This window comes from Bos indicus x Bos taurus, chromosome 7 (genome assembly GCF_003369695.1).
Source record: "Bos indicus x Bos taurus breed Angus x Brahman F1 hybrid chromosome 7, Bos_hybrid_MaternalHap_v2.0, whole genome shotgun sequence".
Classification (NCBI taxonomy): Eukaryota; Metazoa; Chordata; class Mammalia; order Artiodactyla; family Bovidae; genus Bos; species Bos indicus x Bos taurus.
Window position 1 is genome coordinate 93,099,273 of NC_040082.1, and position 27,068 is coordinate 93,126,340.

General features: G+C 42.0%; 1 protein-coding gene and 1 long non-coding RNA gene across 3 annotated transcripts in view; both read left to right on the top strand.

Annotated features, from left to right (window-relative positions):
* Positions 1–3,532, top strand: part of LOC113895814 (adhesion G protein-coupled receptor E4-like) — a 37,116-nt gene extending 33,584 nt beyond the window's left edge. Inside the window, exon 17 of one of the 2 annotated variants that reach the window (XM_027547488.1) lies at positions 2,500–3,532. In XM_027547488.1, the coding sequence (XP_027403289.1) occupies positions 2,500–2,610 (111 nt within the window). In that variant the 3' untranslated portion in view covers positions 2,611–3,532. The remainder of the gene's footprint in view (positions 1–2,499) is intronic. The other variant, XM_027547489.1, reaches the window with a different exon arrangement.
* Positions 3,533–3,833: 301 nt separating this feature from the next.
* On the top strand, positions 3,834–10,072 carry LOC113895815. The gene is made up of 2 exons (XR_003511939.1): positions 3,834–3,917; positions 9,969–10,072. It is a non-coding gene; the product is annotated as an uncharacterized LOC113895815 (long non-coding RNA).
* Positions 10,073–27,068: the final 16,996 nt, after the last annotated feature.

A 27,068-nucleotide genomic window follows, 5' to 3' on the forward strand; every position in this document is an offset into this window, starting at 1 on the left:
GCAGGAGGAGAAGGGAGCAGCAGCAGATGAGATGGCTAGATGGTATCACCGACTCAACGGACACGAATTTGAGCAAACTCTGGGAGATAGCGAAGAACAGGGGAGCCTGGCCTGCTGCAATCCACCAGATCGCAGAGTCAGACATGATTTAGCAACTGAACAATAGCAACAAAACAAGAAATTAAGACTCTCAAATCCAGTGAGCAATTTCCACTAGCCAGGCATTGCCCTAGGCAGAAGGAAAACAATAGTGACCAAAGCAATGAAATTTATAGAGAGTAGAGATTGACCAAAACACCTTTAGGGGCAGGACAAATATCATACAGTGAGTATGCAGAGAATTAGAATATAATGATAGGTCATGAGGAAAAGACTATTTTGGAATGAATGATTAGGGAAAAACTGAGGAGGTGACATTTCAACTAACTATATAGAAGAGTCCAGAATAATAATCATAATCCCTTATTTTTTTTAATGTGGATTATTTTTAAAGTCCACATTCTTGCCTGGGAAATCCCATGGATAGAGGAGGCTGACGTGCTACAATCCATGGAGTGTCAAAGAGTCAGTCGCAACTTAGCGACTAAACAACAACAAGATTTTTAGACTTTACTGAATGTGTTACAATATTGCTTGTTTTATATTTTGGTTTTTTGGCCCTGAAGCATATGGGATCTTAACTCCCCAGCCAAGGATTGAACCCACACCCTCTGCATTGAAAGGCAAAGTCTTAACCACTGGACCCCCACAAGAGTCTCATAATCCCTATCTTTGGACAACGTGTTACATTCTAAAAAGCACATAATCAGAGACTTTCCTGGTTGTCCAGTGGTTAGGATTCTGTGCTTCCACTACAGGGGGCATGGATTAGATACCTGGTCCGGAACTAAGATCCCGAATGCTGTGTGGTGGAGCTGCCAATAAATAAATAAGTAGTATATAATCAACCTAACCAAGCTTGCAACCTCCATTAATCCTCTGTAGCGTTTAAGTGATCCATCACTATTGGGTTTCCATAGAGCCCAAGTGTCTGGATTCAGATCCCAGATTCTACCACCTCCAGGCTGTGTGACCTTGCACAAGCCACTTGATATCTCTGAATCTCAGTTTCTTCATCTGTAAAATGGGAATGATAATATCTGTCTCATCATGAGAATTAAATGATATCTTATAGGTTAAGTGCTTCAAACGCTACCTGGCACACAGCGTGTGTTAGTTGCTCAGTCATGTCTGACTACTTGTGACTCCATGGACCGTAGTTCACCAAGCTCCTCTGTCCATGGAATTCTCCCTGCAAGAATACCTGAGTGGTTGCCATTCTTTTCTCCAGTGAAACTTCCTAACCCGGGGGCTAAACCCAGGTTTCCTGCATTGCAGGCAGATTCTTTACCTCTGAGCCCCAAACACGTAATGTTTGTGAAGAAACTAAGTTTTGAAACCCCATCATAGATGGTGTTATGGGGTGTTGAGTAAAAAAAACCCAAAAAACACACAACCTAAAAGTTGAGAATTATGTTTTATTTGTCAGACTTTCCGAAGACTTCAAGAAGAGCTCTGAGGGACTGCTCCAAAGAGGCAAGGTTATATAAGTCAGGTTATATAAGAGGTTTACAACAAAGATCAGGTAGTCAGAACAGCAAAAGATTACTGTTAATTAAGGGAGATTAACTTAAGGGACATCTTAAGGAATTTAGTGCTTTTCTATGTACAGGAAAATGCGAGTCTACATGTTTGCTCTAAGTCCCTTTAGTCGTTCCCACTCTATGCGACCCTATGGACTGAAGCCCTCCAGGCAAGACTACTGGAGTGGGTTGCCATGCCCTCTTGGATCTTGCCCACCCAGGAATAGAGGATCTTCCTGACCCAGGAAGATCTTCCTGACTCAAGTCTCTTAAGTCTCCTGCTTTGCAGATGGGTTCTTTCCCACTAGCACCACCTGGGAAACCCACGAGAGCCTAGGCTCTTTGAAATAATTCCTTTGATAAGCATCTTAGCTATTTACCTCCATATCCCATTCTTTCTCATCCTGAGTCCCCTCAGGGTGCACCTTTGTAGGTGGCTGTACCATCCTTTGTTTACTGATACATCAGGCAACATTAATAGCACCCCACTCCAGTACTCTTGCCTGGAAAATCCCTTGGACTGAGGAGCCTGGTGGGCTGCAGTCCACGGGGTCACTAAGAGTCAGACACGACTGAGTGACTTCACTTTCACTTTTCACTTTCATGCATTGGAGAAGGAAATGCCAACTCACTCCAGTGTTCTTGCCTGGAGAATCCCAGGGACGGGGGAGCCTGGTGGGCTGCCGTCTATGGGGTCGCACAGAGTCGGACATGACTGAAGCGACTTAGCAGCAGCAGCAGCAGCTTCGGATTTACTGAGCTTTGAACCTTAGGGCAATTCTAGCTTGTCACTTCCAAGCACGCTTAGAAGTTTTAGTTAATTTCTGAGGTGTTCATTTCCCTTCAGCTTTTTCTCCACATTGTTTCCCCCAAATAGGAGAAACTGGAGAAGTCATCGGAATTCTTTTGCAAAAAAGACTCTGCGTCTATCCAGCCACCGCCTGGGCCTCAACTTGTTAGTGTTTCTTGGCTCAAAACAGGCAACTGAGCTGCGTGTGGACTGCGCCCCCTCGTGGTCATGTATGGATGGGACCAATGCCACTGTTGACCTTACCTGTGAAAATGAGTCCTAACTGATTTCCTCATCTTGGTTTCTCTCTCCATAGAAGGAAAGGGACACCTGGGGGAGTTCTTAGATTCAGAATCCAGTATTGTGTGTCAGGCGCAATCAAATGGTTAAGAAATCCTTTTTAATGATGAGAGAAATAAGTGGATTTTCCTCTGCTAGACATTACCAACTTGCCTATGACTGACTAACATCTGGATCCAGCTTACAGATTCTCCTCTGGCTTCTCCGCTGCATTTTATGCTCCCCAAGATTTTGCATTTCTGGACACCTGCATAATTCAATAATTCTCATATGAATTAATATGAAAAGAGGGTTGCATGCTTGGCAATGCAAAAATGGGACACCACCAGTCCCACTTAGGAGTGAATTGTCTTCAGGAAGAAGTTTGCAGTCAGAACACCAGCACTTTTCCGTTTTCTTTGCCTGAAGATTTTTTTGAACCTACCCTACTCTCTGATTAAATATAATTTTGTTTTTTTAGTTTCATCTCTGAAGGAAAGTTACAGGGCTCAAAATAGCCTGGCGTTAAAGTTCCCCTCCAGGTCCTCCCCACCATTCTATGCAAAACAAAGAACTCTCTCACCCCAAGAAAAAATGGACATTAAGGTTGATTATGCCCAGCTCCCAGCCGGTCCAGCCTCTGGCCGATCTCCAAAATTCCTTGCCCCAGCCGTTTAAGAGATAACTACTCTGAACAACCTTGAAGAACAGGCCCCCTTAAGACAACAGCTTTCCACATACATGCCTATATGTACTTACTCTTTTCTTGGGTAAGTGCAGCAGCTCGATAATCTGACTGTTGCCCCTTCTCGCCTCATTAAAGGTGATCTGTTCCTATAGAGTGCTGGTCTCGTTATTTTTCTGAACCTCGCCTTCTTTAACTCCCTTACCCTACATTTTTGGTGTCGAAACCCCAGGAGGTTGACGGTTCCTTCTCCTTCTCCACGGCCAGCTCTTCGCAGCGTGGAAGCCTGCCAAGCTCTTTCCCGCTGGGGTTTTCAAGACCTCCTCAAGAGGACGCCCTATGCCTTCGTGAGCGGTACAAGTCCTGTGTAAGGGCTTTATTGGTTTTCTATGTAACCCGAGGAATATTGGCCTCTCTCTCTCTCTTCCTCTTTTCTCTACACTTTTCTTTTCCATGAGACCGACCAACTCCAGGACAGAGGCCTTTTGCCATTCGATCCCTTTACATGCAACACTCCACTCAAGCCGGCCCCTAAATTAAGGTAAGATCCGGACGCTGTTCTAGAGGCTCCCTAGAACCCAGTTCTCTCTGATCCCGGGACCCCCGGCCTAGGACCACTCTGTAGGCGATGGTGGGGGACCCTCCACCTCGACACAGAGCTCTCTTCTCGTAACTCCTATTGCGACTACGGGTGACAACTCGAGCTCCCAATAAGAGCCTTTGCTTGCCTTTCAATTATGGGGTCTGGCCAATCTGTCCCAAAAGATTCCTCTCTAGCTTGTGTTCTCAAAAATCTCAGACCACTCACTCACTGAACTCAAAGCTAACTGCTTAAAACAACTCTGTATACAGATCTGGCCTCAATACCAATTAGACAATCAAAATTAGACAATCAAAATCCTGGCCTGAGATCGGGACTTTCGATTTCAATATTTTATCAGATCTCACTAACTTCCTCAAATGGAATGGCAAATGGTCAAAGGACCCCTATATTCAAGCCTTCTGAGACCTTAGAAGCCATCCTTCTCTCTGCAAAGACTGTTCATCAAATCCTCCTCTGCTGTCTCTCCCTGTCCATTACAAAAGAATCCAAATCTAAAGCCCCTAAAAGGCCCCCTAAACCCTCAGCCCCCGATTTTGACCCAGCAGATGAGCCTCCTTCCTACCGCCCCGGAGAAAAAGCTTCCGGAGACGAGACCCCATCCTCTAGCCCTTCCTCCTCCGAAACAGAAGGCGATGACTCCAGAACCCCCAGAGATTTCCAGCCCCCTCCATCGGCCAGGACCCGAAGCAAACACATTTCCTCTCAGAGAGGCAGTGGGACCAGAGGGCCCCACACGGGTTCATGCACCTTTCTCAATTTCTGATATGAGCCAAACTGAAGAAAAATTGGAATCCTTTTCAGAAAATCCTACTAGATACATAAAAAAATTCCTCCGCCTTACACAAGCATATCATTTAACCTAAAATGATCTTTATTACATCCTAAATGCCACTTTAACCCCTGATGGAAAGAAATGGATATGACAGGCAGCCTGGACTCCTGCTGATCAGCTCCATAACCAAGATAGGACAAATCTGGTGATTGATGATGCAGTCCCTTTAACTGAACCACTGTGGACATATCAAGCAGGCAATGCCAACATCTGGTACCTACATCATATGATCATTTGTTTACTAGAAGCAATGCTAAAAAGCTCTCACATTCACATTAATAATTACAATAAGATTAGGGAAGTGACTCAAGAAAAAGATAAAAATACTGCCCTTTTTCTTTCATGGCTTACTGAGGCAGTCCAAAAATACACTAATCTAGATATTTCCACCCCCGCCGGACTTCTGTACCTACATGTCCAGTTCATAAGCCAGTTAGCCCCCAATATTCGCTGAAAACTATGCCAGTTAGAAAAGGGCCCTAAATCCCCTCAGTGAGATCTCCTAAAATTAGCCTTTAAAGTTTTCAACAATAGGAAGGAAGAAGCAAAAAAAGAAAAAGAAAAAAAAAAAAAGGCCACATATGCTTTATTCGCTGCAGCTATCCAAGGGAAAAATTCAACCCCTTTGGCCCATCAACCTCAGCCCACCCATAGGAGACTACTCTCCAGGTCCCTGCTTCAGATGTAACCAAACAGGACACTGGGCTAAGTCCTGCCAAAACCCCTGCTGCTGCTGCTGCTGCTAAGTTGCTTCAGTCGTGTCTGACTCTTTGCGACCCCATAGACAGCAGCCCACCAGGCTCCCCCGTCCCTGGGGTTCTCCAGGCAAGAACACTGGAGTGGGTTGCCATTTCCTTCACCCACCAAACCCTGCCCCACCTGCAAACAACGGGTCGACTGGAAAATAGATTGTTCTCAGACACTACCCACCAAATCTTGGGGTCCACCCCAGGCCCAACAACAATGGGCCAGGAACCAGACTCAGGGAGGCCCTGGCACCCCAGACCATGGTTCCTCGAATTAGGTGAGACATGATCTAATCATGCCTGGGTTATTCCAGTGATGGAGCTCAAGCTCCAGACCCCAAGTCCGCCCCATACAGATAGACTCAAAGCTTCAGGTAATTGGCATGGTGGCCAGACACAAAGTCTCATTTGTAACACTGGAGTGGCCTTTTCACTTTTAACCTCCTTTAAGGGCCCTCTCCAACCTTCAAAAGTGGCCATCATATGGGTCTCAGACATCCCTTTCTATCCCAAAATAACCCCTCCTCTCCTTTATTCCTTTGGCAAAACAACACTAACACATTCTTTTATAATAGTTCCTCAATACCCAGTGACAGTGATCGGATGTGATCTTCTGGCTAAGCTAAAACTTCCCATTTTTAGATCCCATATCACTTCTTTGCATTCAAATGGCACCTGAACCCCTGGCCAGCCCTCACTCCCAAAACCTGCCCCCTGACCTTTCCCCGATAGATCCTCAGGTCTGGGGCACCGAAGCCCCATCAGTAGCCAGACACCATTCCCTATGCAGGTCTTTCTTAAAAATCCCTCTCAAATAATAACCCAAACTCAATATACCCTGATCACAGAATCCCAACAAGGACTTAAACCAATAATCTCCCGACTGCTCAAAACCAGCCTTTTGCAGCCTATCTGTTCTCCTCATAATACTCCTATACTGGCAGTCAAAAAGGGACCCCACTCATGGTGTCTAGTCCAAGATCTTCACAAGGTCAATGAGGCCATAATACCTGTACACTCCGTGGTCACTAACCCTACACCCTTCTCTCACGTATTCCCCCTGACACACTCTATTTCATGGTTTTAGACCTCAAAGATGATTTCTTTACTATACCCTACACCACTCCTCACAGCCCCTATTTGCCTTCACCTAGACAGCTCCAGGGATGGGGGAGCCTGGTGGGCTGCCATCTATGGGGTTGCACAGAGTTGGACACGACTGAAGCAACTTAGCAGCAGCAGCAGCAGCAGACAGATCCAGATACATATCAATCTCAACAGTTAACTTAGACCGTTTTACAGGAGTTTAGAGATAGCCCTCATTTTTTCGGTCAAGCCCTCCAAAGAGACCTACAAACTTTAGACCTAGGTTCTACTACCTGACTCCAATATGTACATGATTTATTGTTCCTCTCGCCATAACTGCCTGGTCCACACTGCGACAGTATTAAATGCCCTAGGCGACTGGGGCTACAGAGTCTCACTCTCCAAAGCACGAATTACTTCCACCACTGCCGATCACATGGGATTACTTCTCACTCCCACATCCAAAATAATCCCAACTCAGAGATTTTGAGCCTTGGCACAGACCCCCAGGCCCCAAATCAAGAGAAAACTTCTTTCTCTGTTAGGTCTATTAAACTTCTTCCAAATATGGGTCCCAAATTTTGCCCTCCACACAAAACCTCTCTACCAAGCTACTCGAAATGACTTGAATGAACCCTTATTGGCCCCCACCTCTCTCCACACCCCAATACAGACTCTTATCAAACATTTACTACAGGCCCCTTCTCTTTACTTACCTGATTACACCAAGCCTTTCTTCCTTTTTGTACATTTTCGACAAGGACATGCCTTAGAGATTCTGGGCCAAAAAAAGGGGAGACTTACGGGGCCCCTAGCTTATCTAAACAACTTATCTAAACAACTCGATCTCATCACGCTCGGATGGCCACCTTGTCTCCAGGCCTTAGCTGCAACCACCCTCTTAATACCTGAAGCCCAAAAACTAACCCGAAATGCTCCTCTAACTGTATGCTCACCTCATTCCTTCAAAGATTTACTCTCTCATCGGGCTTTCCTTTCTCTGCCCCCTGCTCAATTACAAATCCTCACCCACACCTCCTTGGCCCATCCCTTTCTTTTATGCCTTGTAAACCTCTCAATCCTGCTAGCTTACTCCCTACACCAGATCCAGAAGCAGAACACCTATTTCATGACTGTGTTCAGACTTTAGATGTGACACTTAATCCCTTTGAACATATAACTGATCAGCCCCTTACTGACTCCAAAGTCCCATCGTAGTTCATAGATGGCACTGCCCAAAAACAAGCCCCATTTGGGGCTCGATACACTATAGTTCAGGGACAGCCTGACAAAGTTATCCCCGCTAGCCTCATCAAGTCAGCCACACTCCCAACTCACACGTCCTCACAACAGGCTGAACTGATAGCTCTTACACAAGCTTTGACCCTAGCCAAAGACCAAAAGATAAACATTTACACTGACTCCAAATACGTCTATAACATATTACATTCTAACATTATAATCTGGAGAGAAAAGAGATTCCTCTCTCAGAAAGACACACCCATTCTCAATGCTTCTTTTATTTCTGAACTCCTTCATGCAGCTCAGCTCCCAAAACAAGCTGCTGTAATACACTGCCAGAGACATCAGCGATACAGTCCTATCTCCTTTTATGTGAAGTCGCTCAGTCGTGGCGACTCTTTGCCACCTGTGGAGTCTAGCCCACCAGACTCCTCTGTCCATGGGATTTTTCAGGCAAGAATATTGGAGTGGGTTGCCATTTCAACAACAGGCCGCCTCTGTTAGTCCTGCCTTTACTATCGCCCAAATTGGGGAACCTAACACCCACACATTACTTTCATATTTACATTCCTTTTTCCACCCCTCTGCAAAAGTACTTAAGGCTTTCCTTCAGAACTTTATTAAACTGACTAAGGATGATGTGACTTATTTAAATAATCTGACCCAAACTTGTGCCATTTCTCAGTAGACAAATCCTAACATTTGACTCCCTCCTTTCCCCACCCACCAAATTCGTGGACATCTTCCTGCACAAGACTGACAGATAGATTTCACCCACATGCCACCCGTAAAAAGGGTTAAGTTTCTCCTAGTCCTCGTAGATACATTTTCTGGATGGATTGAAGCTTTCCTGACTACTAACAAATGAGCCCCTACTGTGGCTCAGCTTATTCTTACTGAAATCCTCCCAAGGTTTGGAATACCTTCCTCCTTCCAGTCTGACAACAGGCCCGAGTTCACATCCCAAATCACCCAAAATATTGCATGAGCCCTTCTAGTTCCTTGGAGGCTTCACATTCCTTATCATTCCCGGTCTTCTGATAAGGTTGAGAGAGCCAACCAAGTTCTAAAAGAAACTCTGACCAAATTAACAATCAAACTTCATCAAGACCGATCTAAACTCCTCCCTTTACCCCTCTTAAAGGTCCGGGCCTTACCAAAAAAAACCAAAAAACCCTTAAATATCAGTCCATTTGAGGCCATGTATGGGAGGCCCATAATACCTTTGGGTCTACCCCCTTCCCAGGACAGTCCCAAACTGCCTTCCCACCTTCCTTTTCCTTTAGTTGCCCAGATACGAAATGCCCTTTGGCAACATATGGATAACTTACTCCCTCGACCACACCCCAGTCTTCCATACCCATCCCTTCAAATAGGAGACAAAGTCTATATGACAGTTCAGTCCCACTCAGATGTAACCCCAAAATGACAAGGACCCTACATAGTAATTCTGCTGACCCCTACCACTACAAAATTAAAAAAAAAAAAATCACCCCTTGGGTATACATCACCCTGTTTAAAAAAAAAAAAAAAAGGTTATGCAGCCCAATGATGAAAATGCTTGCCAGACTAATACTTATCTAGTTTCTCACACAGACCCTACAACTCTAAAATTCTCACAGCTTCCACCAGCCCCAACTGGCAACAGATGAGCCTGTCTGTTTCACGGCTACAATTATTCCTGGAACAACTTCTGGCAGATATCTGGGTCATGAGTCCTCAAGGATCCACACTCAAACACACTGAAGATTACATCTCCGCCCTGTGGCTACAGGAAACCTTTTATAACTTGTACCCCTTCTCAGACCATTCATTTTTATCATCCTCCTACTCACCTTTGGGCCTTATTTGTTTAATCTTTTCCAGAAATTCCTCCAAGGCCGAATCTGAGCCATTTCCCAAGACCAAGTCAAGATTGTTCTTTTGTTTGAGACCCTGATGGCTAGAATAAAAATCAACACTACGGGCCTTAGACTTCCTTCCTCCCAGACCACAAACCCCTGATCCTCATTTATCAGCATGAAGAAGCCCTAAACATTAACTGCGTCCATCTCTCTTTCTCTTTTTATATATATTCCTTAGGGCCTGGAATGAAGAAAAGTTACGTGGCTCAAAATAGTCTGGAATTAAAATTCCCCTCCAGGTCCTCCCCACCATTCTACGCAAAACAAAGAACTCTCTCACCCCGAGAAAAAATGGACATTAAGGTTGATTATGCCCAGCTCCCAGCCGGTCCAGCCTCTGGCCGATCTCCAAAATTCCTTGCTCCAGCCGTTTAAGAGATAACTACTCTGAACAACCTTGGAGAAGAACAGGCCCCCTTAAGACAACAGCTTTCCACATACATGCCTATATGTACTTACTCTTTTCTTGGGTAAGTGCAGCAGCTCGATAATCTGACTGCTGCCCCTTCTCGCCTCATTAAAGGTGATCTGTTCCTATAGAGTGCTGGTCTCATTCTTTTTCTGAGCCTCGCCTTCTCTAACTCCTTTACCCTACAATCTCCATGTCCTGGTATAAATGCTCCCAAACTAAAACCGTGAGGCATATCACATCAGTAATTTGATCTGATTTATTCTGTTCTACTGTTTCTAAATTCATTTCCAAACATGTTGGGTTTTAGGTGTGTGTTTCAACATTAGAATTATTAAGTGCATGGATAACTTTGTGACCAGACAATGTTTCCAAAACAATTTTAAATTGTAATGACAGTACAATTATGATTCATTAAAAAAGAAAGTGTAGAACATACTGTAAAGTTAAGCATATAGTCAAATTCAGAATACCCCAATACTGTAATTATGACAGGCTTCCCAGGGGCACTAGTGGTAAAGAACCCGCCTGCCAATGCAAGAGAAATAAGAAACTCAGGTTCGATCCCTGGGTTGGGAAGATCCCCTGGAGAAGGAAATGGCAACCCCCTCCAGTATTCTTGACTGGGAAATCCCATGGACAGAGGAACCTGGTGGGCTACAGTCCATGGGGTCACAGAGTCAGACAAGACTGAGCATACACCATACATAATGCTATAATATGGCGGTGTGTTAACAACTTAGTCTTAGTAAAGGTTAAAGGATGAGATATTAAAAATAACTGTAGCTACCTTAATTTGTTAACAAATAAAAAATATAAAAAGAGATTGTAATTGTCATATCAAAGACAAAAAAGGAGAGAAGAGTGTAGTTTTATGTGTGATTGGGGTTAGTGAAAATAGAAGTCACTCAGTTCCTTTGCAACCCCATGGACTATACAGTCCATGGAATTCTCCAGGCCAGAATACTGGAATGGGCAGCCTTTCCCTTCTCCAGGAAATCTTCCCAACCCAGGGATTCCCCACATTGCAGGTGGATTCTTTACCAGCTGTGCCACAAGAGAAGCCCAAGAATACTGGAATGGGTAGCCTATCCTTTCTCCAGTGGATCTTCCCGACCCAAGAATCAAACCAGGGTCTTCGGCATTGCAGGCGGATTCTTTACCAACTGAGTATCAGGGAAGCCCCGGGGTTAAGTTGCTATCAACTTAAAATGGATGATTTTAGCTGTAAGATGTTTTATGGAAGCCTTGGGGTAACCACAAAAGCAAAAACGTATAGTAGATTCACACACACACAAAAAATGGAATCACTGTATACCACCTTGGAAAATCATCTATTCATAAAGGTAGGCAGAGAGGAAAAAGGGAACAGTGGAGCTACAAAAAAATTGCCAGGTAATAATTAGTGAAATGACATTAGTGTGTCATTAACTAATAAGGACCTACTGTACAGCTCAGGGAACTCTATTCAATACTCTGTAATAGCCCACATGGGGAAAGAATCTTAAAAAATAGCAAATATATGTATACATATAAATGATTCACTTTACTGTACAGTAGAAGCGAACACGACATTGTAAATCAACTGTATTCCAGTTAAAAAAACAAAACCAACATTTATACAATGGAATATTACTCAGCTGTTAAAAAGAATGAAATAATGCCATTTGTAGCAACATGGATGGACCTCTAGATCGCCATACTGAGTGAAGTAAGTCAGGCAGAGAAAGAGAAATATCTTTATTATGACATCTCTTATATGTGGAATCTAAAAAGAACTGATACAAATTAACTTACTTACAAAAAAGAAACAGATTTACAGACTTCAGTTCAGTTCAGTCGCTCAGTCCCGTCCGACTCTTTGTGAACCCATGAATTGCAGCACGCCAGGCCTCCCTGTCCATCACCAACTCCCAGAGTTCACCCAAACTCATGTCCATTGAGTCGGTGATGCCATCCAGCCATCTCATCCTCTGTCGTCCCCTTTTTCTCCTGCCCCCAATCCCTCCCAGCATCAGAGTCTTTTCCAATGAGTCAACTCTTCGCATGAGGTGGCCAAAGTACTGGAGTTTCAGCTTTAGCATCAGTCTTTCCAAAAACACTCAGGACTGATTTCCTTCAGAATGGACTGGTTGGATCTCCTTGCAGTCCAAGGGACTCTCAGGAGTCTTCTCCAACACCACAGTTCAAAAGCATCAATTCTTCGACACTCAGCTTTCTTCACAGTCCAACTCTCACATCCATACATGACCACTGGAAAAACCATAGCCTTGACTAGACGGACCTTTGTTGGCAAAGTAACGTCTCTGCTTTTCAATATGCTATCTAGGTTGGTCATAACTTTCCTTCCAAGGAGTAAGCGTCTTTTAATTTCATGGCTGCAATCACCATCTGCAGTGATTTTGGAGCCCCCCAAAATAAAGTCTGACACTGTTTCCACTGTTTCCCCATCTATTTCCCATGAAGTGATGGGACCAGATGCCATGATCTTCGTTTTCTGAATGTTGAGCTTTAAGCCAATTTTTTCACTCTCCTCTTCCACTTTCATCAAGAGGCTTTTTAGTTCCTCTTCACTTTCTGCCATAAGGGTGGTGTCATCTGCATATCTGAGGTTATTGATATTTCTCCTAGCAATCTTGATTCCAGCATATGCTTCTTCCAGCCCAGCGTTTCTCCTGATGTACTCTGCATATAAGTTAAATAAGCAGGGTGACAATATACAGCCTTGACGTACTCCTTTTCCTATTTGGAACCAGTCTGTTGTTCTATGTCCAGTTCTAACTGTTGCTTCCTGACCTGCATACAGATTTCTCAAGAGGCACGTCAGGTGGTCTAGTATTCCCATCTCTTGAAGAATTTTCCACAGTTTATTGTGATCCACACAGTCAAAGGCTTTGGTATAATCAATAAAGCAGAAATAGATGTTTTTTCTGGAGCTCTCTTGCTTTTTCGATGATCCAGCGGATGTTGGCAATTTGATCTTTGGTTGCTCTGCCTTTTCTAAAACCAGCTTGAACTTATGGTTGCGCATGCATGCTAAGTCTTCTCAGTTGTGTCCGCTCTTTGCTACCCTATGAATTGTAGTCCGCCAAGCTCCTCTGTCCATAGGAATTCTCCAGGCAAGAATACCAGAGTGGTTTGCCATGCCCTCCTCCAAGGGATCTTCCCAACCCAGGGATTGAACTTGTGTCTCCTGTGGTTCCTGCATTGCAGGCAGATTCTTAACTGCTGAGCCACGGGGGAAGACCATGGTTGCCCGTACATACTGCTGTATTTTAAATGGATGACCAATAAGGACCTACTGTATAGCACACAGGACTCTGCTCAATGTTATGTGTCAGCATGGATGGGAAGGAAGTTTGGGAGAGAATGGACACATGTACATGTATGGCTGAGTCCCTTTGCTGTTTGCCTGAAGCTATTGCAATGTTGTTAATTTGTTAAAATCCTATACCAAATAAAAAGTTAAAAAAAATTAAAGCTTTACTGAGAAATAAAATGGACTTTTACATAAATATAATTTTAAAATAATTTTAAAACTAAACAAAAATTGTAACAATAGTAAATGTTAAAATAGCAGCCAAGAGTCACCATAATTCATTTGAAGAGATTTTGTGTGCATTTTTAAGGTCATAGACAAAGGACTGTATCCCTTTTCTACTTAGGGGGCTCAAATATCTCCTCCATGTGGTAGCAATATAACCAGAGTATACAAATCACTTCCTCTCCCAGCTTTGAAATTATGTAATTTCTCTTGAAAAGCTGGCTTCTCCTATGGCTCAGTGGATAAAGAATCTGCCTGCAAAGCAGAAGACATAAGAGATGCGGGTTAGATCCCCGGGTTGGGAAGATCCCCTGGAGAAGGAAATGGCAAGCCACTCCGATATTGTTGCCTGGAGAATCCTATGGATAGAGGAGCCTGGTGGGCTACAGTCCATGGGGTCACAAAGAGTCGGACACAACTGAAAGACTAAACACTTTCACACTTTCTCTTCCTTGAAAAGTTAAAATTTAGGGAAATTCACATGGTTTCAAAATGTGTACACATAGAGTGATTTGTTTATATTATGCAATTTCAAATTTACATAGATGGAACTTGCATAAAACAAAATATTTTTCAGGAGGACAATTTGGCACTAACTCTCCAGATTTAATCATTAAATAATCCTTCCATTTAAAAACTTCCTTGATAGGAAACTATCCAGGGGCTATTGTGATAAGCATAATTTATAACTACAGGGATGTAGGATATATAAATTCAGGTCAATGATGTTGAATTTAAAAAAATGTCCAGCCTAAAATTTGAGAGAGTCGGGCTTCCCTGGTGGCCCAGTGGTTAAGAATCTGCCTGCCAGGGCAGGGGACATGGGTTTGATCCCTGATCCAGGAAGATTTCACATGCCGTAGGGCAACTAAGCTTGTGCACCGCAACTACTGAGCATGGGTGCCTAGAGCCTGTGCTCTGCAACAAAAGAAACCACTGCTTTGAGAAGCCTGTGCACCGCAACTAGAGAGTAGCCCCCGCTTGCCACAACTAGAGAAAACTCAGGAAGCAATGGAGACCCAGTGCAACCAAAAATAAATACACATTTTTTTTTAAATGAAAGTTGAGAGTTAAGTTTTATTTGGTGGATGCAAGGGCAGGATCCAAGATACATAGGAGTTTTTGCAATAAAAACCAGGTAGTTGGAACATCAAAAGTGACTTAAAGTGAAAGTCGCTCAGTCGTGTCCAACTCTTTGCAATCCCATGGAGTTCTCCAGGCCAGAATACTGGAGTGGGTAGCTTTTCTCTTCTCCAGGGCATCTTCCCAACCCAGGGATCAAACCCAGGTCTCCCACACTGCAGGCAGATTTTTACCAGCTGAGCCACAAGGGAAGCCCAAGAATACTGGAGTGAATAGCCTTTCCCTTCTCCAGCGGATTTTCCTGACCCAGGAATCGAATTGGAGTCTCCTACATTGCAGGTGGACTTTTTACCAACTGAGCTATCAGGGAAGCCTTGGAACATCAAAAGGTTACTGTTAATTAAAGAAAACCAGATATCTCAAGTTAAGAAATTTAGCGCTTTTCTAGGTATGGGAAGATGCAAGAGTCTGGGCTCATGGAAATCATTCCTTTGACAGGCACCTCGGCTTACCTGTGCTTTCTCTTCCCGAGTTTCCTCTTAGAGGTTGTCTGCAGTGGCTGAGGGCTTGATGCCGGGCATCCTGTCTTTTTTTACCCTGAGTTCCATCAGGGCTCACCATCTGGATGGCTGCCATATCCTTTGTTTACTGAAGTGGCAGGCAATATTTTTCATTCACAATGTGATTTGTTCTATCACCCTGAATTATTTGCTGTGATGTATCAGATGGAGGAAAAAGGAACACTTTGTACAGAAAATGTTGCCTTAAACTTGTACATACAGTTACAAAATTACTAAGCTACCATGCTCAAAGATAGCCCAGGCTAGCATGGCTTAACTTTTGTTGTTGTTCAGTCGCTAAGTCGTGTTCTCTTGTCAGACTCTTTGGGACCCCTTGGACTGCAGCACACCAGGTTTCCCTGTCCTTCACCATCTCCCAGAGTTTGCCCAAACTCATGTCCATTGAATCAGTGATGCCATCCAACCATCTCATCCTCTGTCGTCCCCTTATCCTCCTGCTTTCAATCTTTCTCAGCATCATGGTCTTTTCCAACGAGTTGGCTCCTTGCATCAGGTGGCCAGAGAGTTGGAGCTTCAGCTTCAGCATCAGTCCTTCCAATGAATATTCAGGGTTGATTTCCTTTAGGATTGACTTGTTTGATCTTCTTGCAGTCCAAGAGACTCTCAAGAGTCTCCTCCAGCATCACAGTTCAAAAGCATTAGTTCTTAAGTGCTCAGTTTTCTTTATGGTCCAACTCTCAGCTTTGCCTATACGGACCTTTGTTGGCAAAGTGATGTCTCTGCTTTTTAATATGCTGTTTAAGGCTTGTCATAGCTTTTCTTCCAAGAAGCATGCATCTTTTAATTTCACAGCCACAGTCACCATCTGCAGTGACTTTGGAACTCAAGAAAAAAGTCTGTCACTGTTTCCACCGTTTGCCCATTTATTTGCCATAAAGTGATGGGACCAGATGCCATGATCTTAGTTTTTTGAATGTTGAGGTTTAAGTCAGATTTTTCACTTTCACCTTCATCAAGACACACATACACATATACATATATCAGATGAATGCATATATATGGTATGTCATTTAAGTTTTGAAATGAACTTTCCCTATTATTCAAAACAATGCAGGTTTAAAAAAATATAATAAAGACTTATCATGGGAACTGGATGACTTACAAATTTTCTCTCATGACAAAAAATGTAGTCCTGACCTGCCCTCATGTTCTTAGCTCAATTTACAATCTAAATATGTGTTCTGTTATCAAAGCCTCACAGAATTGGGGGTGGGGTGGTGTATGATTGTGTGTATGCCAGTGTAAACTTGCCTGTCTTTACAGTGCTAAAAAGTTTAATACCAGTTTTGGAAAATCATCTTGCAAGTCATCATCATAGCCAGGATGATACTACTACTATATATATTAGTATATGATATGTATATGTATATTGGTAAATACCAAAATTGGTACCAAGACTACGTCTCCCACATTGGCAGGTGAATTCTTTACCCTAGAACCACCAGAGAAGCCCCACTTCTATCTATCTATCTATCTATCTATCTATCTATATAATGACAAAGTTTGGCGTGATGTGTGTGAGTATGTGTCTTCAAGCAAAATTGATGAGGTTCGTTGTTTCACTCGCTCATTACGAAAAGAAAGAAAAGAAAAAAGAAAAACCTGAGTTTTTTATGCTCACCTGTTTCCCCACATGCGATGTTTTTACCACATACAATGTTTAGGAGAATGAACAGGATAGGTAATCAAAGTGTACCTAGCTGGAAAAGTCAGTGTATTATTTCTACCATTCTGTAGATATAGGTGACTTCTAAAGAAAATATTGGTTTTTTTAGAGCAGTTCTAGGTTCACAGAAAAACCAAGCGATGGGTATAGAGAATTCCCTGCCACCTGCACACAGGCAGAGGCTCCCTGACTGGCCCACCCACAGCGGTACATTTGTTAAAACTGATGAATCTGCATCAATACATCATGGTCACCCCAAATCCATAGTTCACCAGTTAGGGTTCACTCTGGGTGTTGTGCATTCCAAGGGTTTAGATAATTGTGTAATAATCTGTGTCCATCATTATAGTCTCACACAGAGCATATTCACTCATGAGCCCTAAAACTCATCCACCTATTCATCATCTTACTGCTAATGCCACATTTGGGGGGTTTTTTATAGCTAATATCGCATTGTATGCTTTTAAAGACTTATTTATTTATTGGCTGTGGTAGATCTCTGTGGCTGCACATGGGCTTTCTCTAGTTGCCTCCAGCGGGGGCTTCTCTTTGATGTGGTGCTCGTGCGTCTCATTGTGGCGGCTTCTCTTCTCGCTGAGCACAGGCTCTGAGGTGCACAGGCTTCAGTAGTTAGAGCACACTGGCTTAGTTGCTCTGCAGCATGTGGGATCAAACCCGACCAGGGATCAAACCCGTGTCCCTTGCATTGCAAGGCTTAACCACTGGATTCTTAACCACTGGACCATCAGTGAAGTCCAGCTTATTGTATATTCCATTATGTATATATATATAATATGTAATATATATAAATATATCACATCTTTTTTCAATTTAATTACACTTGATTTACAATGTTATGTTAGTTTCAGGTGTACAGCAAAGTGATTTGGTTATATATATCTATAATCTATATATATATATATATATATATAATCCCCACCCCCCTTGGGCTTCCCAGATAGTGCTAGTAGTAAAGAACCTACCTGCCAATGCAGGAGACATAAGAGATGCAGGTTAGATCCCTGGGTCAGAAAGATCCCATGCAGAAGGAAAAGGCAACCCACTTCAGTATTCTTGCTGGGAAATCCCATGAACAGGGGAGCCTGGGAGTCTACAGTCCATAGAGTTGCAAAGAGTTGGACACAACTGAAGCGACTTAGCCTGCATGCATGCATATTCTTTTTTCAGGTTTTTTTTCCCATATAGGTTATTACAAAATATTGAATACGGTTCTCTGGGCTGTACAGTAGGTCCTTTTTTTAATCTATTTTATATATAGTAGTCTGTATATGCTGACCCCAAACTCCCAATTTATCCCTCCTTCCTGCCTTTCCTTTTTGGTAACCATAAGTTTAGTAGTCTGTATATGCTGACCCCAAACTCCCAATTTATTCCTCCTTCCTGCCTTTCCCTTTTGGTAACCATAAGTTTGTTTTTGATGTGTGTGAGCCGGTACCCTCTTTTCAGAGAATGCAATGGCACCCCACTCCAGTACTCTTGCCTGGAAAATCCCATGGATGGAGGAGCCTGGTGGGCTGCAGTCCATGGGGTCGCTAAGAGTTGGACAGGACTGAGCGACTTCACTTTCACTTTTCACTTTTCACTTTCATGCATTGGAGAAGGCAATGGCAACCCACTCCAGTTTCTTGCCTGGAGAATCCCAGGGACGGCGGAGCCTGGTGGGCTGCCGTCTATGGGGTCACACAGAGTCGGACACGACTGAAGTGACTTAGCAGCAGCAGCAGTACCCTCTTTTAAGATTCCACATGTAAATGGTATCATATGATATTTGCCTTTCTCTGTCTGGCTTACTTCACTTAGTATGATAGTCTCTGGGTCTATTCACATTGCTACAAATGGCATTATTTTATTCACTTTTATGGCTAATATTCCATTATATAAGTATACTACATCTTCTTTATCCATTTATCTGTTGATGGGCATTTTCATTGCTTCCATATCTTGGTATTGTTAAATGGTGCTGCTACAGACATTGGGGTACATGTATCTTTCCAAATTAGCATTTAAATTTTTTTAGATATATACCCAGGAGTGAAATTGCTGGGTCAGATGGTAGTTCCCAAATTGAAGATTTTTTTTTTTTAATTTCAAAAGTTATTCAGGTGACCTTGACATAATACAATATCACATACAAGCAGTCCTTTTGACCTCTCCTCCACCCCCACACCAAGGTCAGACAAAGACAGTACAGAGCGAGAGGAAGTCATGGAGGAAGTTAGAACATAAGACATTCTCAGGACTCTTGTCCACTCTCTCCCGCCCAGGTGGTGGAGCATTTGTGGAGCAATCTATATAATTTGGCAGGTGCAGAAGCAGAAGGAATCTCTTTCAGAATGAACTGTCAGATACCGTCCCAAACAGGGTCCCCAATAATGCAGATTGACAAAAGAACAAAAAGATGCTTCTGAAATATCCAGAGCAGTGTCAGTGATGTAACATCAGCCAGAAGCCAGAATTAGAAGAGAAAGGGAGTAGAGACCATGAATGACTTTTTTCCAGCTTCATTGCAGTGCAATTGACATATAATATTGTCTAAGCTTAAGTTTACTTACATGTTGTGTAAGTAAATCGTGTGATAATTTGACACATATACAACTGCAAAATGTTTACCATCAGATTATTTAACACATCCTTCACTTCACATAATTAACATAATTTTAAAAGAACTGTTTCAGAAGGTGCTCCTCATTGCTAATTATTAGAGAAGTACAAAGCAAAACTATAATGAGGTATTACCTCATCATTCTAATGATGGTCAGAATGGCCATCATTAAAAAGTCTACAAATAACAAATGCTGGAGAGGGTGTGGAGAAAAAGGAACCTTCTAACACTATTCATAAGAATATCAGTTGGTGTAGTCACTATGGAGAACAATATGGAAGTTCTTTTTAAAAATTAACAACAGACCTACCATACGACCCAACAATCCTACTCTTGTCAGTGTCACCACTGACATTGCTCTGGATGTTTCAGAACCATCTTTTTGTTCTTTTGTCAATCTGCCTTACTGGGGACCCTATTTGGGATGGTATCTGCCAGTTCATTCTGAAAGAGATTCCTTCTGTTTCTGCACCTGACAAATTATATAGATTGCTCGGCACCTGCTCCACCAGCCGGGTGGGAGGGAGTGGACGAGAGTCCTGAGAATGTCTCATGTTCTAACTTCCTCCATGACTTCCTCTCGCTCTGTAGCGAGAGGATCCATGCACTGTAATGTTCATCAGTTGAGCTCAGTTCAGTCGCTCAATCGTGTCCGACTCTTTGCGACCCCATGAATCGCAGCACGCCAGGCCTCCCTGTCCATCACCAACACCCGGAGTTCACTGAGACTCACGTCCATCGAGTCGGTGTTACCATCCAGCCAGCTCATCCTCTGTCGTCCCCTTCTCCTCCTGCCCCCAATCCCTCCCAGCATCAGAGTCTTTTCCAGTGAGTCAACTCTTTGCACGAGGTGGCCAAAGTACTGGAGTTTCAGCTTTAGCATCATTCCTTCCAAAGAAATCCCATAGCAGCACTATTTACAACAGTCAAAATATGGAAGCAACCTAAATATCCATCCACAGGTGAATGGATATCAAAGATGTAATACATGTAGACAGTGGACCATTAGCCATAAAAAAGAATGAAATAATGCCATTTGTAGCAACATGGATGGACCTATAGATTCTCATATTAAGTGAAGTAAGTCAAACAAAGATAAATATCATATGACATTGTCTCTATGTGGAATCTATAAAAAAACGATACAAGTGAATTTATTTACAAAACAGAAACAGATTCACAGACACTGAAAACAAACTTATGGTTACCAAGTGGGAAAGGGGAGGGTGGAGGAATAAATTAAGTGTTTGGGATTAATAGGTACATACTATTATATATAAAATGAACATCAAGAACCTATTGTACAGCACAGGGAGCTATATTCAGTATCTTGTAACAACCTATAATGGAAAAGAATCTGCAAAAGGATAGATATATACACCAGAAACTAACACAACATTGTACATCAACTATACTTCAGTAAAAGAGAACAGTTTCAGATTTATAGAAATGTGATGATAGTACCGATGTAGCCAGCACCCACGTACCCCCAGGAGTAACATCTCCGTAGACACCGAGCGTCTCCTTCACTTCTCTCTCCTGTGTAATGCCTTAGAAACAGGAATAGCATTCGTATTCCCAAGGCAAATTAACAGATTAGTTGGAGCTCAATAAATATTTGAGAAATGAAGGAACAGAGAGCCAAAGGAGGAAAGAAAGAACCACTTAATTCGGATTCATGAAATCTCAATCTTTAGTCTCTTGCTAACCCACAACCAAATTCTCATCTTTTTCTTGAAAAAAAAAAATCGTTTTTTTTTTAAAGAAAAAATTAAAACCAAAGAATTACTATGTATTATATCAAACACTTATATACCCATCACCTAGAAAGGACAATTAGTAACATTTTATTGTGCTTCCCTGGTGGCTTGGTGGTAAGGAATCCACCTGCCAATGCAGGAGACCCAAGTTCAATCCCTTGGTTGAGAAGATCCCCTGGAGGAGGAAATGGCAACCCACTCCAGTATTGTTGCCTAGAGAATCCTATGGACAGAGAAGCCTGGCGGGCTATACAGTTCATGGGGTTGCAAAAGAGTCAAACACTACTTAGCAACTAAGCAGCAACAACAGCAGCATTTTATTATATTCAATTTGGGTCTTAATTAGCAACATTTTATTATATTCATTTTGGGATTTTAAACAAAGAAAATAACTTTTGACAGATCCAATGACTCCCTTTGACTCTCCAACCCTAGGTTCTGTTTTTCTTCCCATTCCCCCAAGGCGGCAAATAGTATTTATTTAGCATATATCCTTCCTTTCTGATTTTCACACATATGTTTATTATATGCATCCAAATACATATGCATCTCAACATATATTCATGCATAAAACACCCATATCAGTGAACAATGTCTAGCATTGCTTTGTGCATTTCCATTTTAATCTATATTTGCCTAAATACATAATAAATACTTACAGTTCATCTTATATTTTTAAGTTCAACTGGTCTATAAAGATGATGTCTGTGAAACTGGAATGTCATACTGCATGTTATATTAGCAAGCAAACACACATTCATCATTCGTTTGCACCCTGAGCTCTGCTAGTTACCACAGGAAGAAAATGGGGGAAGTGGGTTTTTGCAGCAACATGCATCAGGGTGCCACCTTTACAGAGCTAAATAATCTAGTCTGAGAAAAAATACCCATCAGTATCTAGGAAGTGAGTATGGCAACCAGACAGCACATAATTAAAGCACCCCATTTCTCAGTGCATGTTATTTTTTAAATGTGGGGAAAACACTAAATGCTGGTATAAAAACTTTGGAACATTATTTGTCCATATCTACTGCATCTCTGTGATCTTTATTCCTATCTATTGTTATCTGTATATACTTTTTGCTGTGTGTGTGTGATTTCACTCCTAGGCATATTCCCAAAAGAAATGAGTACCCATGTACACCAACAGATATGTATGGATAAGTAGATTGGGACATATTCATGGAATGGAATCCCATATACCAATGAAAAAGGACAAAGCACAGCTACATGCCCCAACATGGATAAATCTAATAGACAATAATTAACAAAAGAAGAGCAATTGAAGAGACAACAGATGGTAAGAGTCTACTTATATAAAGTTCAAGAACAGACAAAAATAATCTGTGGTGGTGGAAATGGGTTAATTCCAGGGTTGGGAGGATGGTACTGACCAGAAGGGGACATTGGAGAATATTCTGAGGGACTAAAAAGGTTTCCATGTCTTGATTACCCTCCCTCTGAAGAGAGGAGAACACTTCCTGAGACACTAGCTTGCTGTACTCCCTCTTTGCCTGACAAAGAATAAATCTGCTCTTTCTTTCTCCTTCGAAACTCTGTCTCCGTATCTCATATCAGCATTGTGTACAGAGAACCAATATTTTGGCGTCAGTAATGGTCGTCTGAGTTTGTACGAATCTACAAACTCGTTGAGTTGCACATATTCATTATGCACAGCTTTTTTTTTGTATGTAAAAAATTACTTAATTAAAAGAAAAGAAAATAGAAATAGCCTTCTATGAATGAAAGGCATCAATCTGGTCTCTGATGGAAGGAAGTAAGATTCAGGTGGAGAATATAGCATGATCAAGTTGTTGTTGGGCATATGTTGGGGCCGAGAGGCGAATGCAGAGAGAAAGGCCATGGTGGGACATTCAGCATCTCACAAACGTGGGCCTCCATCTGGAAGAGATCAGCTCAGTGATTTGATAACTTCATCTTTGTAGGACTTGATCAAAAAGCAGCTTATAAGTAATAGCTAATGTGAAGACATCTATAGCTAAGATATTTCTTTAAAAAGCAGAAGAAAAGAGACTTCCTTCTTCTGATCCCTTCCCCTGCTCCCCGCAAATTTGCAAGTTTATTTTGGTCAGAAATAGCAAATCAGAATGGAAACTAACACCTTGGCCCTCTTGGCCCTGTTCGGACTTTGCACTTCCAGCCTGGCTGGGTTGTTGGTCCATGAACTAAATTCTGAATATTGGCCCTAATGCCCACTTATTCTGGAACTCATCATTCTCCTTCATGTGTCAAGGCTTATTTAATCTCTCCAGCATCATCTGAAATCACATATCCTTCAAGAAACCATTTATTGTGGATTATCAAAAACACTAATTTGAAAGGATACATGCATCCCAAAGTTCATAGAAGCATTATTGACAATTGCTAACATATAGAAGTAACCTGAGTGTCCATCAACAGATGAATGGAAAAAAGATGTGGTATACACACACCCTGGAATACTTCTAAGCCATAAAAAGGGATGAAAATTTGCCATTTGCAGCAACATGTATGAACATGGAGGGCATTATGCTAAGTGAAGTAAGTCAGGCAGAGAAAGATAAAAACTGTATGATATCACTTAGAGGTGGGATCTGAAAAATACAAAAAAAAACTGGTAAACATATAATAAAAGAGAAGCGGACTCACAGATGTAGAGCACAAGTTACCAGTGGGGAGGAGGGGCAATGTGAGGATGGGGAAGTGGGAGGTGCGACAGTGTTTTCATTGTCACATCTGGGGGGTGGTACTGCTAGCCTCTAGTGGGTGGGGCCTACAACAGGCTCCCACAGCAAAGAATAATCCAACTCCAATGTCAATAATCCCAAGATACAGAAAAAATATGTAGAGCATAATTAAAAATTTTCTAACATTAGTAGGAGCTCTGAGCATAGAGCTTAGATGTAAGTTTTATTCTCTTCTATTTCAAATCCATGTTTCTAAGATTTCTATAAGAAAGGTACTTTAAGATTTTTAAACATCATTTTATTATGAAAACTTGCCAAGCTGCAAGAATTGTACAGTGAATGTCCATGTACCTGAGAGAGGCTGGGACCTGGGACCCTTCATTGCAGTGGTTCCACCTGGACAAACATCTCCCTGAACAACAAAAGGCAAAATGGGACTAATAACTTCACATATGCACAGATGGGGGCAAATTATGAACAATAAGATACAAAAATGCCACAAGCCAGTTGCCATTTCTGAGGGGTGGGAGCAAAATCAGGTCCTGCACACGAACCTGGAATCTTCAGTGAACATTTTACTTGTGTTTTTACAATGTATCTCCATGTCTGCATTGCCCTCTCACTTCATTCGTTCATCTTACTTTTAAAAATTAATTCATTTTTTTATTGGAGGATAGTAGCTTTACAGAATTTTTTTGTTTTCTGTCAAACCTCAACATGAATCAGCCACAGGTATACATATATCCTTTCCCTTTTGAACCTCCCTTGCATCTCCCTTACCATCCCACCCCTCTATGTTGATACAGAGCCCCTGTTTGAGTTTCCTGAGCCATACAGCAAATTCCCATTGGCTATCTATTTTGCATATGGTAATGTAAGTTTCCCTGTTACTCTTTCCATACATCTCACTCTCTCCTCCTCTCTCCCCATGTCCATAAATCTATTCTCTATGTCTGTTTCTCCACTGTTGCCCTGTAAATAAATTCTTCAGTGCCGTTTTTCTAGATTACATATATATGCGTTGCTGCTGCTGCTGCTAAGTTGCTTCAGTCGTGTCCGACTCTGTGCGACCCCATAGATGGCTCTTCTGTCCCTGGGATTCTCCAGGCAAGAATGCTGGAGTGGGTTGCCATTTCCTTCTCCAATGCATGCATGCATGCTAAGTTGCTTCAGTCATGTCTGACTCTGTGTGACCCCATGGACAGCAGCCCACTAGGCTCCTCTGTCTACAGAGTTCTCTAGGCAAGAAGACTGGAGTGGGTTGCCATTTCCTTCTCTCATATATGCATTAGAATATGATATTTATCTTTCTCTTCCTGACTCACTTCACTCTGTATAATAGGTTCTAGGTTCACCCACCTCATTAGAACTGACTCAAATACGTTCCTTTTTAGGGCTGAATAATATTCCACTGTGTATATGTACCACAGCTTCTTTATCCGTTCATCTGCCGATGGACATCTACATTGCTTCCATGTTCTAGCTATTGTAAATAGTGCTGCAATGAACAATGGGATACATGTGTCTTTTTCAATTTTGGTTTCCTCAGGGTATATGCCTAGGAGTGGGATTGCTGGATCATATGGTGGTTTTATTCCTAGTTTTTAAGGAATCTCCATACCGTCTTTCATAGTGCCTGTATCAATCTACATTCCCACCAACAGTGCAAGAGCATTCCCTTTTCTCCACACCCTCTCCAGCATTTATTGTTTGTAGACTTTTTGGTGATGGCCATTCTGACTGATGTGAGGTGATATCTAATTGTAGTTTTTTTTTTTTTTTTTTTAATTTTATTTTACTTTTAAACTTTACATAATTGTATTAGTTTTGCCAAATATCAAAATGAATCCACCACAGGTATACATGTGTTCCCCATCCTGAACCCTCCTCCCTCCTCCCTCCCCATACCATCCCTCTGGGTCGTCCCAGTGCACTAGCCCCAAGCATCCAGTATCGTGCATCGAACCTGGACTGGCAACTTGTTTCTTACATGATATTTTACATGTTACAATGTCATTCTCCCAAATCTTCCCACCCTCTCCCTCTCCCAAAGACAGAAATATTGATCAATGGAATAAAATAGAAAGCCCAGAGATAAATCCACGCACATATGGACACCTTATCTTCGACAAAGGAGGCAAGAATATACAATGGATTAAAGACAATCTCTTTAACAAGTGGTGCTGGGAAATCTGGTCAACCACTTGTAAAAGAATGAAACTGGACCACTTTCTAACACCATACACAAAAATAAACTCAAAATGGATTAAAGATCTAAACATAAGACCAGAAACTATAAAACTCCTAGAGGAGAACATAGGCAAAACACTCTCCGACATACATCACAGCAGGATCCTCTATGACCCACCTCCCAGAATATTGGAAATAAAAACAAAAATAAACAAATGGGACCTAATTAACCTTAAAAGCTTCTGCACATCAAAGGAAACTATTAGCAAGGTGAAAAGACAGCCTTCAGAATGGGAGAAAATAATAGCAAATGAAGCAACCGACAAACAACTAATCTCAAAAATATACAAGCAACTCCTACAGCTCAACTCCAGAAAAATAAACGACCCAATCAAAAAATGGGCCAAAGAACTAAATAGACATTTCTCCAAAAAAGACATACAGATGGCTAACAAACACATGAAAAGATGCTCAACATCACTAATTGTAGTTTTGATTTGCATTTCTCTAATAATGAGCGATGTTGAGCATCTTTTCATGTGTTTGTTAGCCATCTGTATGTCTTCTTCAGAGAAATGTCTGTTTAAATCTGTTTCCCACTTTTTGATTGGGTTGTTTGTTTTTCTGGTATTGAGTTGTATGAGTCGCTTGTATATTTTGGAAATTAATCCTTTGTCAGTTGTTTCATTTGCTATTATTTTCTCCCATTCTTAGGGTTGTCTTTTCACCTTGCTT